Raw genomic sequence first — 14,911 nt, forward strand, 5'->3', positions numbered from 1 at the left:
CTGGGGCTCTGGTGTGACTGGTGGTCGCAGGCACTTCCCAGATACACGTGGTGCAGTCAGCACCTGCCCGCGCATGCTGCTGTGCTCCGGCGCGGGGTCACCTCTCTAACTCTCGGTTTCTGCCCTTGGAGCCGCTTTGCCGGTGCTTTTTCTTGGGGAATGTTTGTGTTGGTGGGGATCTAATGGAGGGTAAAAAACCAGGATGACTCTGGCAGCCGTGCACCAGGTACTCACTCTGCGCATGCCTTCTCCCCGCGGCACCCTCGGCCTCCCCCACGCCTCACCCTCTCCTCCTCGCCCTCCTCTTCGCCTGTGCTGCTCCAGGACCGGGGGTCCGGTGCGGGTCTGGCTGCCCTGCATGCGCTGCCCTGCGGAGCGTGCGGCTGCCTCGCTCGCGGTGCATGTGGCACGGCCCCAGCGGGCAGGCCCTGCTCCCAGCTCCTGGAGAGGGCTGGCAGGGGTTAGAACCAGCTGAACTGCTCTCTCCTGTTGAGGCTTTCCCGGCAGGGAAGGCTGTGCTGGCCCCGCTCCCCTCTGCTCTGCTCCCGGTGCTCCGTCTCTCTCTGCCCGCGGCAGGGGCTGGCTGTGCCAGGGCGGCCACGGTGCTGGTGTGCACGCTGCTCGCATCGTCGCCATCGCTTGGGCTCCGCTCGCTCTGTCCCTTCTCTCTGGAACGTGCCTTCCTGCGCTGCTGTCTGGCTCCTCTTGCCTGTCTGCCTGTGCTGTCGTGTGTCCCCTGTCGTGCCACACGTCTTCTGGAAGCTGGCGTCACCGGCTCGTGCGGTGGCCCAGGGGCCGAAGCCATTCCAGGCGCATCTGCCTCCCCTCCGCCGTCTCGGCGTGGCTGGGCCGGCATCGACTCCACGGCGCGACCGCATCCCTTGTGATTTGTCTCTCTCTCCCCTCTCTGTCCCCTGCACCCTGTTTCCCCTCCAGAAAGCCGCCGAGAAGCTGAAAGAGGAGGAGAGGAAGCGGCTGGCGGAGGTGGAGGCGCAGCTGGAGAAGCAGCGGCAGCTGGCCGAGGCCCACGCCAAAGCCAAGGCGCAGGCGGAGGAGGAGGCGCGGGAGCTGCAGCTCCGCATGCAGGAGGAGGTCACCCGGCGGGAGGTGGTGGCCGTGGACGCCGAGCAGCAGAAGCAGAACATCCAGCAGGAGCTGATGCAGCTGCGGCAGAACTCGGACCACCAGATCAAGGCCAAGGTGAAGCTGATCGAGGAGGCCGAGTACAACCGCAAGAAAGTGGAGGAGGAGATCCGCCTCATCCGCCTGCAGCTGGAGAGCACCGAGAGGCAGCGGGAGGGCGCGGAGACCGAGCTGCAGGAGCTGCGGGCGCGCGCCGAGGAGGCCGAGCGGCAGAAGCGGCAGGCGCAGGAGGAGGCCGAGCGCCTGCGCCGGCAGGTGAAGGAGGAGAGCCAGAAGAAGCGCGAGGCGGAGGAGGAGCTGAAGCGCAAGGTGCAGGCCGAGCGCGAAGCGGCGCGGGAGAAGCAGAAGGCGGTGGCGGACCTGGAGCAGCTGCGGCTGCAGGCGGAGGAGGCCGAGCGGCGCATGCGGCAGGCGGAGGCCGAGAAGGACCGGCAGATCCAGGTGGCCCAGGAGGTGGCCCAGCGCAGCGCCGAGGCCGAGCTGCAGAGCAAGAGGCTCTCCTTCGCCGAGAAGACGGCGCAGCTGGAGCTGTCGCTGCAGCAGGAGCACGACGTGGTGGCCCAGCTGCAGGAGGAGGCCGAGCGGCTGAAGAAGCAGCAGCTGGAGGCCGAGCGCTCGCGGGAGGAGGCTGAGAAGGAGCTGGAGCGCTGGCGGCAGAAGGCCAACGAGGCGCTGCGCCTGCGCTTGCAGGCCGAAGAGGTGGCCCACAAGAAGTCGCTGGCGCAGGAGGAGGCCGAGAAGCAGAAGGAGGACGCGGAGCGCGAGGCCCGCAAGCGCGCCAAGGCGGAGGAGGCGGCCCTGCGGCAGAAGGAGCTGGCGGAGGAGGAGCTGGAAAAGCAGCGGGAGCTGGCGGAGGGCACGGCCCAGCAGAAGCTGGCGGCGGAGCAGGAGCTGATCCGGCTGAAGGCAGAGATGGAGAACGGGGAGCAGCAGCGCCTGCTCCTGGAGGAAGAGCTCTCGCGGCTGAAGAGCGAGGTAAACGAGGCCATCCAGAGGAGGAAAGAGCTGGAGGAGGAGCTGGCCAAGCTGCGGGCGGAGATGGAGATCCTGCTGGAGAGCAAGGCCAAGACAGAGGAGGAGTCGCGCTCCAGCAGCGAGAAGTCCAAGCAGCGGCTGGAGGCGGAGGCCAACAAGCTGCGGGAGCTGGCCGAGGAGGCCGCCCGCCTGCGCGCCCTCTCCGAGGAGGCCAAGCGGCAGCGGCAGCTGGCCGAGGAAGAGGCCAGCCGGCAGCGGGCCGAGGCCGAGCGCATCCTGAAGGAGAAGCTGGCGGCCATCAACGAGGCCTCGCGGCTGAAGGCGGAGGCGGAGATCGCGCTGAAGGAGAAGGAGGCTGAGAACGAGCGGCTGCGGCGGCTGGCCGAGGACGAGGCCTACCAGCGCAAGCTGCTGGAGGAGCAGGCGGCCCAGCACAAGCAGGACATCGAGGAGAAGATCGCCCTGCTGAAGCGCTCCTCGGAGAGCGAGCTGGAGAGGCAGAAGGGGCTGGTGGAGGACACCCTGCGGCAGCGGCGGCAAGTGGAGGAGGAGATCCGCGCCCTCAAGGCCAGCTTCGAGAGGGCCTCGGCCGGCAAGAGCGAGCTGGAGCGGGAGCTGAACCGCATCCGCGGGGAGGCGGAGGAGGTGCAGCGCAGCCGGGAGCAGGCGGAGCGGGAGGCCGAGCGGCAGCGGGCGCTGGCGCTGGAGGAGGAGGGCCGGCGGCGCGAGGCCGAGGAGAAGGTGCAGGCCATCCTGGCGGCCGAGGAGGAGGCCGGGCGGCAGCGGAGGCTGGCCCTGGAGGAGGTGGAGCGGCTGCGGGCCATGGTGGAGGAGGCGCGGCGGCAGAAGGAGCTGGCGGAGAAGGAGTCGGAGCGGCAGATCCAGCTGGCGCGGGAGGCGGCGCAGAAGCGGATCGCGGCGGAGGAGAAGGCGCACCTGGCTGCCGTGCAGCAGAAAGAGCAGGAGCTGCTGCAGACGCGGCAGCAGGAGCAGAGCCTCCTGGACCGGCTGCGCGAGGAGGCCGAGCGGGCCCGGCGGGCGGCCGAGGAGGCCGAGTTCGCCCGCGGCAAGGCCGAGCAGGACGCCAGCTTGTCCCGGCAGCGCGTGGAGGAGGCGGAGCGGCTGAAGCAGCGGGCGGAGGAGGAGGCGCAGGCCAAGGCACAGGCGCAGGCGGACGCCGAGAAGCTGCGGAAGGAGGCCGAGCTGGAGGCGGCCAAACGGGCGCAGGCGGAGCAGGCGGCCCTGCGGCAGAAGCAGCTGGCCGACGCCGAGATGGAGAAGCACAAGAAGTTCGCCGAGCAGACGCTGCGGCAGAAGGCGCAGGTGGAGCAGGAGCTGACCAAGGTGAAGCTGCAGCTGGATGAGACCGACCACCAGAAGGGCATCCTGGACGAGGAGCTGCAGCGGCTGAAGGAGGAGGTGACCGACGCCGTCCGGCAGAAGGCCCAGGTGGAGGAGGAGCTCTTCAAGGTCCGGGTGCAGATGGAGGAGCTGGCCAAGCTGAAGAGCCGCATCGAGGAGGAGAACAAGGCGCTGATCCTCAAGGACAAGGACAACACGCAGAAGTTCCTGGCGGAGGAGGCGGAGAAGATGAAGCAGGTGGCGGAGGAGGTGGCCCGGCTGAGCGTGGAGGCGCAGGAGGCCGCCCGCATGCGGCAGCTGGCCGAGGATGACCTGGCGCAGCAGCGGGCGCTGGCGGAGAAGATGCTGAAGGAGAAGATGCAGGCGGTGCAGGAGGCCACGCGGCTGCGGGCGGAGGCCGAAATGCTGCAGAAGCAGAAGGATCTGGCGCAGGAACACGCCAAGAAGCTGCAGGAGGACAAGGAGCAGATGCAGCAGCGCCTGGCCGAGGAGACCGAGGGCTTCCAGAAGACGCTGGAGGCCGAGCGCCGGCGGCAGCTGGACATCACGGCCGAGGCCGAGCGCCTCAAGCTGCAGGTGGCCGAGATGAGCATGGCCCAGGCCAAGGCTGAGGAGGAAGCCAAGCGGTTCAAGAAGCAGGCGGAGGAGATCAGCGAGAGGCTGCACGAGACCGAGCTGGCCACGCAGGAGAAGATGACGATGGTGCACACCCTGGAGATCCAGCGGCACCAGAGCGACGAGGACGCGGAAAAGCTGCGGAAGGCCATCGCCGACCTGGAGAAGGAGAAGGAGAAGCTGAAGCAGGAGGCGGCGCTGCTGCAGCAGAAGGCGGAGGAGGTACTGGGCTGTGGGTCCCCCTTAGTGGTGGTGGTGCACAGGGTCCCTCTTCCCAGCCAGCCCGCACCATCCCTGGGCGGGTCCCTGAGGACCGGCGCTGGGGATGGTGGGGCAGGGCCCCCTGTGCAGGTCAGGGATGTGTGTAGAGCTGGGGGCAGTGGAGCAAACCCCTCAGGCAGCGTCGGAGCAGGACCCCGAACCCCTGGAGCCGTGGAGGTGGGATCCCCACCGCTCTTTCCTCCCTGTGGCACGTCCTGCCGTGTTCCTCTCTGTGCCCAGCTCCCAGCCTTGGTGCTGGGGGCTCCCTTGTGTCCTTCCCCTACTCATCCAGCCCCGTGTTGTGTGTGGCTCCCTAATCCCGGCTCTGCTCCTTAACTCTGATGTGGGGAGTGTGTGGGTGACTCTGTGCCCCCCCTGCCGCCCATCCCCCTGCCTCAGCCCACCCTCAGTGCCCCACTGCCCTCCTGGGTGTCTGACTACACTGTTCTCTCTCCCACCCCAGATGCAGGTGGCCCAGCAGGCTCAGCTCCGTCAGGAGACGCAGCTCCTCCAGCAGAGCTTCCTGACGGAGAAAGATGCCCTGCTGCAGAAGGAGAAGTTCATTGAGGAGGAGAAATCGAAGCTGGAGAAGCTCTTTAAGGATGAGGTGAACAAAGCCCAGAACCTGAAGGCAGAGCAGGAGCGGCAGCAGAAGGAGATGGAGCAGGAGAAGCAGCAGTTGAAGGCTATGTTAGACGAAGCCAAGAAGCATCAGAAGGAAGCTGAGGAAAACGTCCGGCACAAGCAGGAGGAGCTACAGCAGCTGGAGAGGCAGCGACAGGAGCAGGAGAAACTTCTGGAAGAGGAGAACAAGAAGCTGAGAGAGAGACTGGAGCAGATGCAGGAGGAGTACAAAGCTGCCCTGGCCCAGAGACGGGAGATCATGATCCAGACCGACGACCTGCCCGGGGAGGCGGTTACCACGACGCAGCTGCTGGACATCAAGGCTGTGCCCAACGGCCGGGATGCAATGGACGGCTTAGCCCAGAACGGGGAGCCGGAGTTCGCCTTCGACGGCATCCGGCAGAAGGTGTCAGCAGAGAAGCTGGCTGATGCCGGCATTCTGAGCAGGGAGAGCTTAGACAAGTTGGCGAAGGGTGTTGTGAGCGTGGGCGAGCTCTCTCAGAGGGAGGATGTCAGGAAGTACCTGCAGGGCAAGAGCAGCATTGCCGGCTTGCTGATCAAGCCCTCCAACCAGAAGATGAGCATCTACGAAGCCATGAAGAAGAAGCTGCTCAGCCCAGGCACGGCGCTGGTGCTCCTGGAGGCACAGGCTGCTTCTGGCTTCATCATCGACCCCGTGCGCAACGTGAGGCTCTCGGTGAACGAGGCGGTGCGGGAAGGAGTGATCGGGCCGGAGCTGCACAACAAGATGCTGTCGGCTGAGCGCGCTGTCACCGGCTACAAGGACCCCTACACGGGCGACAAGATCTCCCTGTTCCAGGCCATGCAGAAGGATCTCATCGTCAGGGACCACGGCATCCGCCTGCTGGAGGCCCAGATCGCCACGGGCGGCATCATCGACCCCGTCAACAGCCACCGCCTGCCCGTGGAAGCCGCCTACAAGCGCGGCTACTTCGATGAGGAGATGAACCAGGTCCTGTCCGACCCCACTGATGACACCAAGGGCTTCTTCGACCCCAACACTCAGGAGAACCTCACCTACCTGCAGCTGATGGAGCGGTGCGTGACTGACCCGGACACGGGGCTGTGCCTCCTGCCACTCACTGACCAAGCAGCCAAATCCCGAGAGCTGGTCTACACCGACAAGGAAGCCAAGGATGTCTTCAAGAAGGCCACAGTGACAGCGCCGTTCGGCAAGTTCCAAGGGAAGACGATGACCATCTGGGAGCTCATCAACTCCGAATACTTCACCGAGGACCAAAGGCGGGACCTGATCCAGCAGTACAGGACTGGCAAGATCACGGTGGAGAAGATCATCAAGATCGTCATCACGGTTGTGGAGGAAAGCGAGAGAAAGAGCCAGATGTGCTTTGAGGGCCTGCGGGGCCCCGTGCCCGCTGCCGAGCTGCTCGAGAGCAAGATCATCAACAAGGACCTCTACAACCAGCTGCACCAGGGCAAGAAGTCCGTAAAGGACGTGGCAGAGATGGATTCTGTACGGCAGTACCTGAAGGGCACGGATGCCATCGCCGGCGTCCTGGTGGAGTCCACGGGCCAGAAGCTCAGCTTCTACGAGGCCCTGAAGAGAAGCCTGCTGAAGCCAGAGGTTGCCCTGTCCCTGCTGGAGGCTCAAGCTGCCACCGGCTACATCATTGACCCCGTGGGCAACCAGCTCTTCTCTGTGGATGAGGCAGTGAAGGCCGAGGTGGTGGGGCCAGAGTTCCACGAGAAGCTGCTGTCGGCAGAGAAGGCAGTGACTGGCTACAAGGATCCCTACACGGGTCAGACGGTTTCCCTCTACCAAGCACTCCAGAAGGGTCTCATCCCCAGCGACACCGGGCTGCGCCTGCTGGACGTCCAGCTCGCCACCGGCGGCATCATCGACCCTGTCAACAGCCACCGGCTCCCGCTTGAGGTCGCCTACAAGCGCGGCTACTTCGACCCAGAGATAAACAAAGCTCTGGCTGAGTTCCGAGACGATGCCAGGGCTTTCTACTGTCCCAACACCCAGGAGCACCTCGCCTATGCCCAGCTGCAGAAGACTTGCCACCGCGACAAGCAGACTGGCCTGTGCCTGCTGCCCCTGTCCGACGAGGCGATCCAGTCCCAGCAGGAGGAGGTCTACACCGACAGCCAGGCCAAGGAGTGCTTCGACAAAGCCACCATCGAGGTCCCGGTGGGCAGCATGAAGGGCCAGACAATGACCATCTGGGAACTGATCCACTCCGAGTACTTCACCGAGGAGCACAGGCGCGAGCTGCTCCGGCAGTACAAGACCGGCAAAGTGACAATCGAGAAGATCATCAAGATTGTGATCACCATCATCGAGGAGGCAGAGACCAAAAAGCAGGAGAAGCTGACGTTCAGTGGTCTGCGGGCACCGGTGCCAGCCAGCGAGCTGCTGGAGTCCCGCATCATCAGCAAAACCCAGTACGAGCAGCTGAAGGAAGGCAAGAAATCGGTGAAGGACCTCTCTGAGACTGACGCGGTGAGGAGGTTCCTGCATGGCAGTGACTGCATTGCCGGTGTCTACGTGGAGGCCACCAAGGAGAAGCTGAACATCTATGAGGCCATGAAGAGGAACCTGCTGAGGCCCAGCACGGCCGTGGTCCTCCTGGAAGCCCAGGCAGCCACCGGGTTCCTGATCGACCCCGTGAAGAACCGCAAGCTGTACGTCAACGAGGCGGTGAAGGCTGGCATCGTCGGGCCTGAGCTGCACGAGAAGCTGCTGTCGGCTGAGAAGGCTGTCACGGGCTACAAGGATCCCTACTCGGGCGATACCATCTCCCTGTTCCAGGCCATGAAGAAAGGGCTGATCGTCAAGGAGCACGGCATCCGCCTGCTGGAGGCCCAGATCGCCACGGGCGGCATCATCGACCCCGTGCACAGCCACCGCCTGCCCGTGGAGGTGGCCTACAAGCGTGGCTACTTGGACGAGGAGATGAACCGGACCCTGTCCGACCCCACTGATGACACCAAGGGCTTCTTTGACCCCAACACTCAGGAGAACCTCACCTACGTGCAGCTGAAGGAGAGGTGCATCGAGGATCCCGAGACGGGCCTGTACCTGCTGCCTCTGCGGGAGCCCGAGAAGCCCAAGGTGGTGGAAACCACTCACATGTACACGGAAGCAGAGACGCGGAAGGTGTTCGAGGAGACGCAGGTGGACATCCCCGTGGGCAGCCGGGCGGGCTCCTCCATGTCGCTGTGGGAGATCATGCACTCGGACCTGCTGCCCGAGGAGCAGCGCAAACATCTCATGGAGGAGTTCCAGTCGGGCCGTGTGTCCAAGGAGCGCATGATCATCATCATCATCGAGATCATCGAGAAGACCGAGATCATCCGGCAGCAGAATCTCACGTCCTACGACTACATCCGGCGCCGCATCACAGCCGAGGACCTCTACGAGGCCAAGATTATCTCGCAGGACATCTACAACCTGCTGAAACAGGGCTCCAAAACCTTCCGGGAGCTCCTGGACGTGGAGACTGTCTGGAAGTACCTTTACGGGTCGGGCTGCGTGGCTGGCATCTACATCCCCTCCTCCAAGCAGACGCTCAGTGTCTACCAGGCGCTGAAGAAGGGGCTCATCAACCCCGAAGTGGCCCGCTCCCTCCTGGAGGCCCAGGCAGCCACCGGCTTCATGATCGACCCCACGAAGAATGAAATGCTGACCGTGGACGAGGCGGTCAGGAAGGGCGTGGTGGGGCCGGAGATCCACGACCGGCTCCTGTCCGCAGAGAGGGCCGTGACCGGCTACAGAGACCCGTACAGCGAACAGAAGATTTCCCTCTTCCAGGCCATGAAGAAGGATCTCATTCCCAGCGAAGAGGCCCTCAAGCTCCTGGACGCCCAGATCGCCACTGGTGGCGTGATTGACCCGCACTTGGGCTTCCACCTGCCGCTGGAGGTGGCCTACCAGCGGGGCTTCATCAACAAGGAGACGTACGACATGCTGTCGGAGCCCAGCGAGGTGCGCAGCTACGTGGACCCCTCCACAGACGAGAAGCTCAGCTACACGCAGCTGCTGCGGCGCTGCCGCAAGGACGAGAGCTCCGGGCTCCTGCTGCTCCCGCTCTGCGACACGCGGAAGCTCACGTTCCGGGGGCTGCGGAAGCAGATCACCGTGGAGGAGCTGGTCCTTTCGCAGGTGATGGACGAAGCCACAGCCCAGCGCCTCCAGGAGGGCCTCACCTCTGTCGAGGAGGTCTCCAAGAACCTGAAGAAGTTCCTGGAGGGCACCAGCTGCATCGCTGGCGTCTTCGTGGACTCCACAAAGGAGCGTCTGTCCATCTACCAGGCCATGAAGAAGGGCATCATCCGGCCCGGCACTGCCTTCGAGCTCCTGGAGGCGCAGGCGGCCACGGGCTACGTGATTGACCCCATCAAGGGCCTCAAGCTGACGGTGGAGGAAGCCGTGCGCATGGGCATCGTGGGCCCTGAGTTCAAGGACAAGCTGCTCTCTGCTGAGAGGGCCGTCACCGGCTACCGGGACCCCTACACCGGCAAGCTCATCTCGCTCTTCCAGGCAATGAAGAAGGGTCTGATCCTGAAGGACCACGGGATCCGCCTGCTGGAGGCCCAGATCGCCACTGGCGGCATCATTGACCCCGAGGAGAGCCACCGCCTGCCCGTGGAGGTGGCCTACAAGAGGGGCCTCTTCGATGAGGAGATGAACGAGATCCTGCTGGACCCCAGCGACGACACCAAGGGCTTCTTCGACCCCAACACGGAGGAGAACCTCACCTACCTGCAGCTGATGGAGCGGTGCATCACGGACCCAGAGACTGGCCTCTGCCTCCTGCCTCTGAAGGAGAAGAAGCGCGAGAGGAAGACCTCGTCCAAGTCCTCCGTCCGCAAGCGCCGGGTGGTGATCGTTGACCCGGAGACGGGCAAGGAGATGTCCGTGTACGAAGCCTATCGCAAGGGCCTCATCGACCACCAGACTTACCTGGAGCTGTCAGAGCAGGAGTGCGAGTGGGAGGAGATCACCACCTCCTCCTCCGACGGCGTGGTGAAGTCGATGATCATCGACAGGCGCTCGGGGCGCCAGTACGACATCGACGATGCCATTGGCAAGGGGCTGATTGACCAGTCGGCCCTGGACCAGTACCGCTCGGGCACCCTCTCCATCACCGAGTTTGCCGACATGCTCTCTGGCAACATGGGTGGCTTCCGGTCGCGGTCGTCCTCAGTCGGATCCTCCTCCTCCTACACTGTCAGCCCAGCCCTGTCGCGGACCCAGATCTCCATGTGGACTGACCCAACTGAAGAGACCGGGCCGGTGGCGGGAATCCTGGACACGGACACTCTGGAGAAGGTGTCCATCACGGAGGCCATGCGCCGCAACCTGGTGGACAACATCACAGGGCAGCGGCTGCTGGAAGCCCAGGCCTGCACCGGCGGCATCATCGACCCCAACACCGGTGACAAATGCACCGTCGCCGACGCGGTCACCAAGGGCCTGGTTGACAAGATCATGGTGGACCGCATCAACCTGGCGCAGAAGGCCTTCTACGGCTTCGAGGACCCGCGGACCAAGACGAAGATGTCGGCGGCGCAGGCGCTGAAGAAGGGCTGGCTGTACTACGAGGCCGGGCAGCGCTTCCTGGAGGTGCAGTACCTGACGGGGGGCCTGATCGAGCCCGAGGCCCCGGGCCGCGTCTCCCTGGACGAGGCGCTGCAGAAGGGCACCATCGACGCACGGACTGCCCAGAAGCTGCGCGATGTCAACACCTATTCCAAGTACCTCACCTGCCCCAAGACCAAGCTCAAGATCTCCTACAAGGACGCCATGGACCGGAGCATGATCGAGGACGGGACCGGCCTGCGGCTGCTGGAGGCCTCCTCCCAGTCCAGCAAGGGCTACTACAGCCCCTACAACATCAGCAGCGCCGGCTCCGCCTCGGGATCGCGCTCGGGCTCCCGCACCGGCTCCCGCTCAGGCTCCCGGCGCGGCAGCTTCGACGCCACTGGCTCCAGCTTCTCCATGACCTTCTCTTCCTCCTCCTACTCCTCCTCGAGTTTCGGGCGCAGATACGCGGGGGGTACCCAGGGCACCGTGGAGGTGGCTGCCCTCGCCCTGGCCGCATCCAGAAGCTGCGGGTGGGAGGCGAGCAGGGAGTGCCCCGGGCTGTGCGGGCCCCTGCTCCACGCGGCCTGAGAGCTGCCAGCCCCCCGAGGCGCCGCCTCACCCGCTCCGCATGTGGCAACGCTGCTGGCTAATCACTAGTATTTTTTTTTTAATTTTGAACCTCCACTCTTCTCCCAAAGCAGTGCCTCAAGTTTAACCAAAAAAAAAAAAAAAAGACAAGACTAATAAATTAATATATGCGAATGTGCTGACAGTGTTTGTATATTAAGAGAACAGAGAGAATACACACTACCCTCCCCGCCCTGCGCCCCGGGAGCCGGACGCCGTTCCAGCTCCTGGCAGCGCCAATCCCGCCGCTGCTCGCACATGGCGCGGCCGAGCCGGACACCAGGAAAACAGTTCCCAGTTTGGATCTAACCACTTAGCACTCTTTTGTAATTAACCTGCCGGCTTCAGCCCCTGCACCCCAAAGGAGGAGACTGCCTTGGCCCCGCGGTGCACCCGCCCTACTGCAGCCGATGTGCCTGAGGAGGACGTTGCAGGCTCCTCTGCACTGGACACCACACCACACCACACCAGCCCTGAAGCTGCTGCCTGGACCCCTTCCACGCACCCTCGGTGCAGCGAGGAGGGGGCTCTGCACCCCAACCCCCGAGCTGCCCCCTCATCTCCCTGCCTTGGCCTCCTGGCACGTCCCCACCACCACCACCACCACCACCACCACGCCGCAGCGCTGGTGCCCCGACCGTAAGTGCCGCGCTGGCGCTGCCCGGTGCTTCCGCGCCACGCGGGGGGAGCCTGCCTCCGCTCGCCGCTGCGCCCACCGAGGGGCTTCGCTGCGTGCCCGCCTCCGCCAGCCCACCCGCTCACCCGTCCTCCGGGACGCGCCCGCCGCTCTGTCTGTCTGTCTCTCCGTGTATCTGGGAAGTGCTTCTGCTCGAGGGTGATTTCCTCACACTCCATGTCTGCCAGAGCCCGCGCCCTGGGTCTGCGCAGCTCCTGCACCCAGAACCCCCCAGAGCCGTGGGGGTTTTCCTGACCCTCGCAAAGGGCGTGAGGGCCCTGCAGCACAGGGTGGCCATGGGATGCTCCAGCAGCCTGGCACACACTCTTGTTAGGAACAGGCAATTTCAGTAACACCAGCCTCCTTTTCCTTCTTCGCGGTAATTCCATCCCCTGGCTCCCCCCCGTGCCGGCGCTAACGCGCTCTCTCTCTGGCAGACGTCTTTTTCCAGTCCCAACAAAGACCTCCCCGTGCCGCTGGGCGAGCTCCTGAGCTGGGTCTCCGACATCAGCAGGCCGTGGATGGGCTCGAGGGGAGCCCCGGAGGCAGCAGCAGCTCGGCCGTGCTCGCCGGCACAGGTAACGCCGAGCTCCCCGGTCTGTCCCGGTCCCACAGCGGTGCTGACGGCCGGGCTTCATTCCATGGGTTGTTCCCCCTGTCTCATCCCATCTTCTCTGTTCGCTTTGTTGTAGTGTGGCTGGATGTCCATACCACCTCCCCTCATCGCCGCCGTGGAGCCCGTCCCCCGCCCTGAGGCCGGTGGGGCCGCACCTGAGGACACAGGGACGTTCTCCCTCACCCTTTGCACTTGCCAGAGTCCCCAGCCAGAGACTGGGCCCACAGTGCCCGAGCAGCCCATGGCCCAAGAAGCACCTACAGGGTCACCTGGCCCCCTCTTGCCCCACACACCCCCTCCTCCCCGGGGGTGGCCTCCCAGTGTGGTGTCGGGCTCACTGCGGATCTCCAGCACATCTCCTCCTTCCCACCCGCTCTCATCTGCCTCCTGTAAATCCAGTCATGTTACCCTCCGCCTCCGGTGTCGTTATTGCTCTCATTACCCTGTTTGGCTTTGCATGAGGTGCTACCGCCCGCGGCTCCAGGACAGTCCCCGCTCCCGGGGCCCCCCACGCCCCGACCACCACTCGTGGGGACAGTGGGGGTCCATGGATTACCCAAACACATCTCTTTTTGGGGGCAAAACACTAAACTTGTACATACCGCGGAGTTTCTGTAAAAGGAGCAGCGCGGACCCAGGGCTCGCCTGCACGGGCAGTAAAGGAGAATCCTCTGAAACCAGCCGGCAGCTCTGTGTGGTCTGTTCGCCCCTTGGCCTTGCCCCCGTGGCCGTGGGCTCCCGTGGGCTCCCGTGGGCTCCTGCAGCTTCGTGCCGTGGGCTGTGTGAGCTGCCAAGGTCCTGTTGAAGTGTCTCGGGGTGCCAGGGCTCTGAGCAGCTTCTGGTGCAGGTGCTGGGCCTGGCTGTGCCCTGGGTGCTGCAGGGCACAGAGCAGGGCCACGGGGTCACCCCCAGAGCTGCCCCACTGGGCCAGTGCACCCCTGGTTTTGGGGAGCTGCCCCACTGGGCCAGTGCACCCCTGATTTTGGGGAGCTGCCCCATGCTGCTGGGAGCTGCCCCACTGGGCCAGTGCACCCCTGGTTTTGGGGAGCGGGTGCTGCTGGTGCTCTGGGGGATTCTGAGCATTTCCTGTGTGAGGACAGACCCGTCCCCTCCTCAGCAGGGCTCTCGGCTGGGCAGGGACACTGTCCTCCATGGCACTGTCCCATGTGTGCTGCCACCGCCACCGGGCCTGCCCTGGCCTCTGTGGGGCTGTGCTCTCCCTTTTTGGGCTGTTGTGGGTGGACGGCAGCGAGGCTGAAGGGTTCAGGGGCTTCAGGGGGTTCAGGATGGTTCAGGGTGGTTCAGGATGTGAGGCCTGGCCTGGCTGGAAGCGCAGCAGCGTGCAGAAGGACAAGTCTGGCAAACCTGGAGACGTCAGTGCAGCCACTGGCACAGGTGGCTCGAGGGGTGTGTCCAGCCCAGTGACACGGGTGCCACCGCACAGCCCAGGCCGGGACTCCCCGGGCAGAAAGGATCATCCCAGAGCCGTGCCAGGAGCCCCAGAGCCATCAGGACCTTCCAGGACCTGGGGCTGGTGGGTCTGGGCTGTGCCAGGACCAGCCAAGCACGACGGCAGCGCCGGGTGGGGCGGCCGGGACAGATGGCGGCGGTGGGTGGGACGTTAATTGCATTGTCAGCAATTAACCGCAGCGTCCGTCTGTCCCCACCGGCCGGGATGTGGCCGTTAGGGCCAGGGGGGCTCGGGGAGGGGGGGTCACAGGCTGCTGCAGCACTGGGGGGCTCAGGAGGGGTCCCCGAAGAGCAGGACACTCCCCCAGGTGGCACAAGCTGCTGGGGGCTCTCACTGCCCCCCGATGTGTTCCCTGCTCCCCAAGATATCCATTGCTTACCCCAAAATTTCCTGGCTCCTCCCCCAGGGCCGGTAGCCTCTCCCAAAGCTCATGAGGCCACCAAGAGCCCTCTGGCCGTGGCCCAGCCCCATGTCACGGGCTGGGACCCCCTCACGCCCCCCACCCCGACACTGCTGGGGTCCAGCTCTGTTCCCTGCTGAGAAGCCCCCCCACTCCCCGGCCGAGCCACGGGACTCACATCCATGTGCCGGGGGACCCTGTGCCCCCACCCCTGGCACGGGGACCCCCGGAATTGCTGGGCAAAGGGGGACGCCCCGAGATCCAGGCGGCTCCTGGGGCACTCCACGGACACTCGTCACCATCCTGTGTTCCTCCACGCCGCCCTCCTGCCCCACTGACCCCCCCCGTGCCTCCCAAAGCCCCTTCGGCTGGGACTGACCGGGCCAAGCTCGTCACCATGGAGAACTCCACGGTGTTGCCCATGTTAATGCCCTGCCTGTCACCCTGCCCTGCTGCTGCGGAGGCCGGGGCTAAACCCCCCCGCCCCCGAGCCGAGCCAGCCTGGAAAGGCTGAGCTGGAACAGAGACCAGCAGAGCAGAAGGGATAAAACGGGAATTTATTGAAA

The 14,911-nt window shown here is 64.8% G+C and overlaps 1 protein-coding gene across 18 annotated transcripts in view; it reads left to right on the forward strand.

Moving 5' to 3' along the window:
• Positions 1 to 11,317, forward strand: part of PLEC (plectin) — a 79,771-nt gene extending 68,454 nt beyond the window's left edge. For 17 of the 18 annotated variants that reach the window (XM_056485785.1, XM_056485786.1, XM_056485792.1 and 14 more), the window contains 2 exons: positions 937 to 4,317; positions 4,820 to 11,317. In XM_056485785.1, coding sequence (XP_056341760.1) covers positions 937 to 4,317; positions 4,820 to 11,143 — 9,705 coding nt within the window. In that variant the 3' untranslated portion in view covers positions 11,144 to 11,317. The remainder of the gene's footprint in view (positions 1 to 936; positions 4,318 to 4,819) is intronic. The other variant, XM_056485801.1, reaches the window with a different exon arrangement.
• The last annotated feature ends 3,594 nt before the right edge of the window (positions 11,318 to 14,911 follow it).

Source organism: Oenanthe melanoleuca, chromosome 2 (assembly GCF_029582105.1).
Source record: "Oenanthe melanoleuca isolate GR-GAL-2019-014 chromosome 2, OMel1.0, whole genome shotgun sequence".
Lineage (NCBI taxonomy): Eukaryota > Metazoa > Chordata > Aves > Passeriformes > Muscicapidae > Oenanthe > Oenanthe melanoleuca.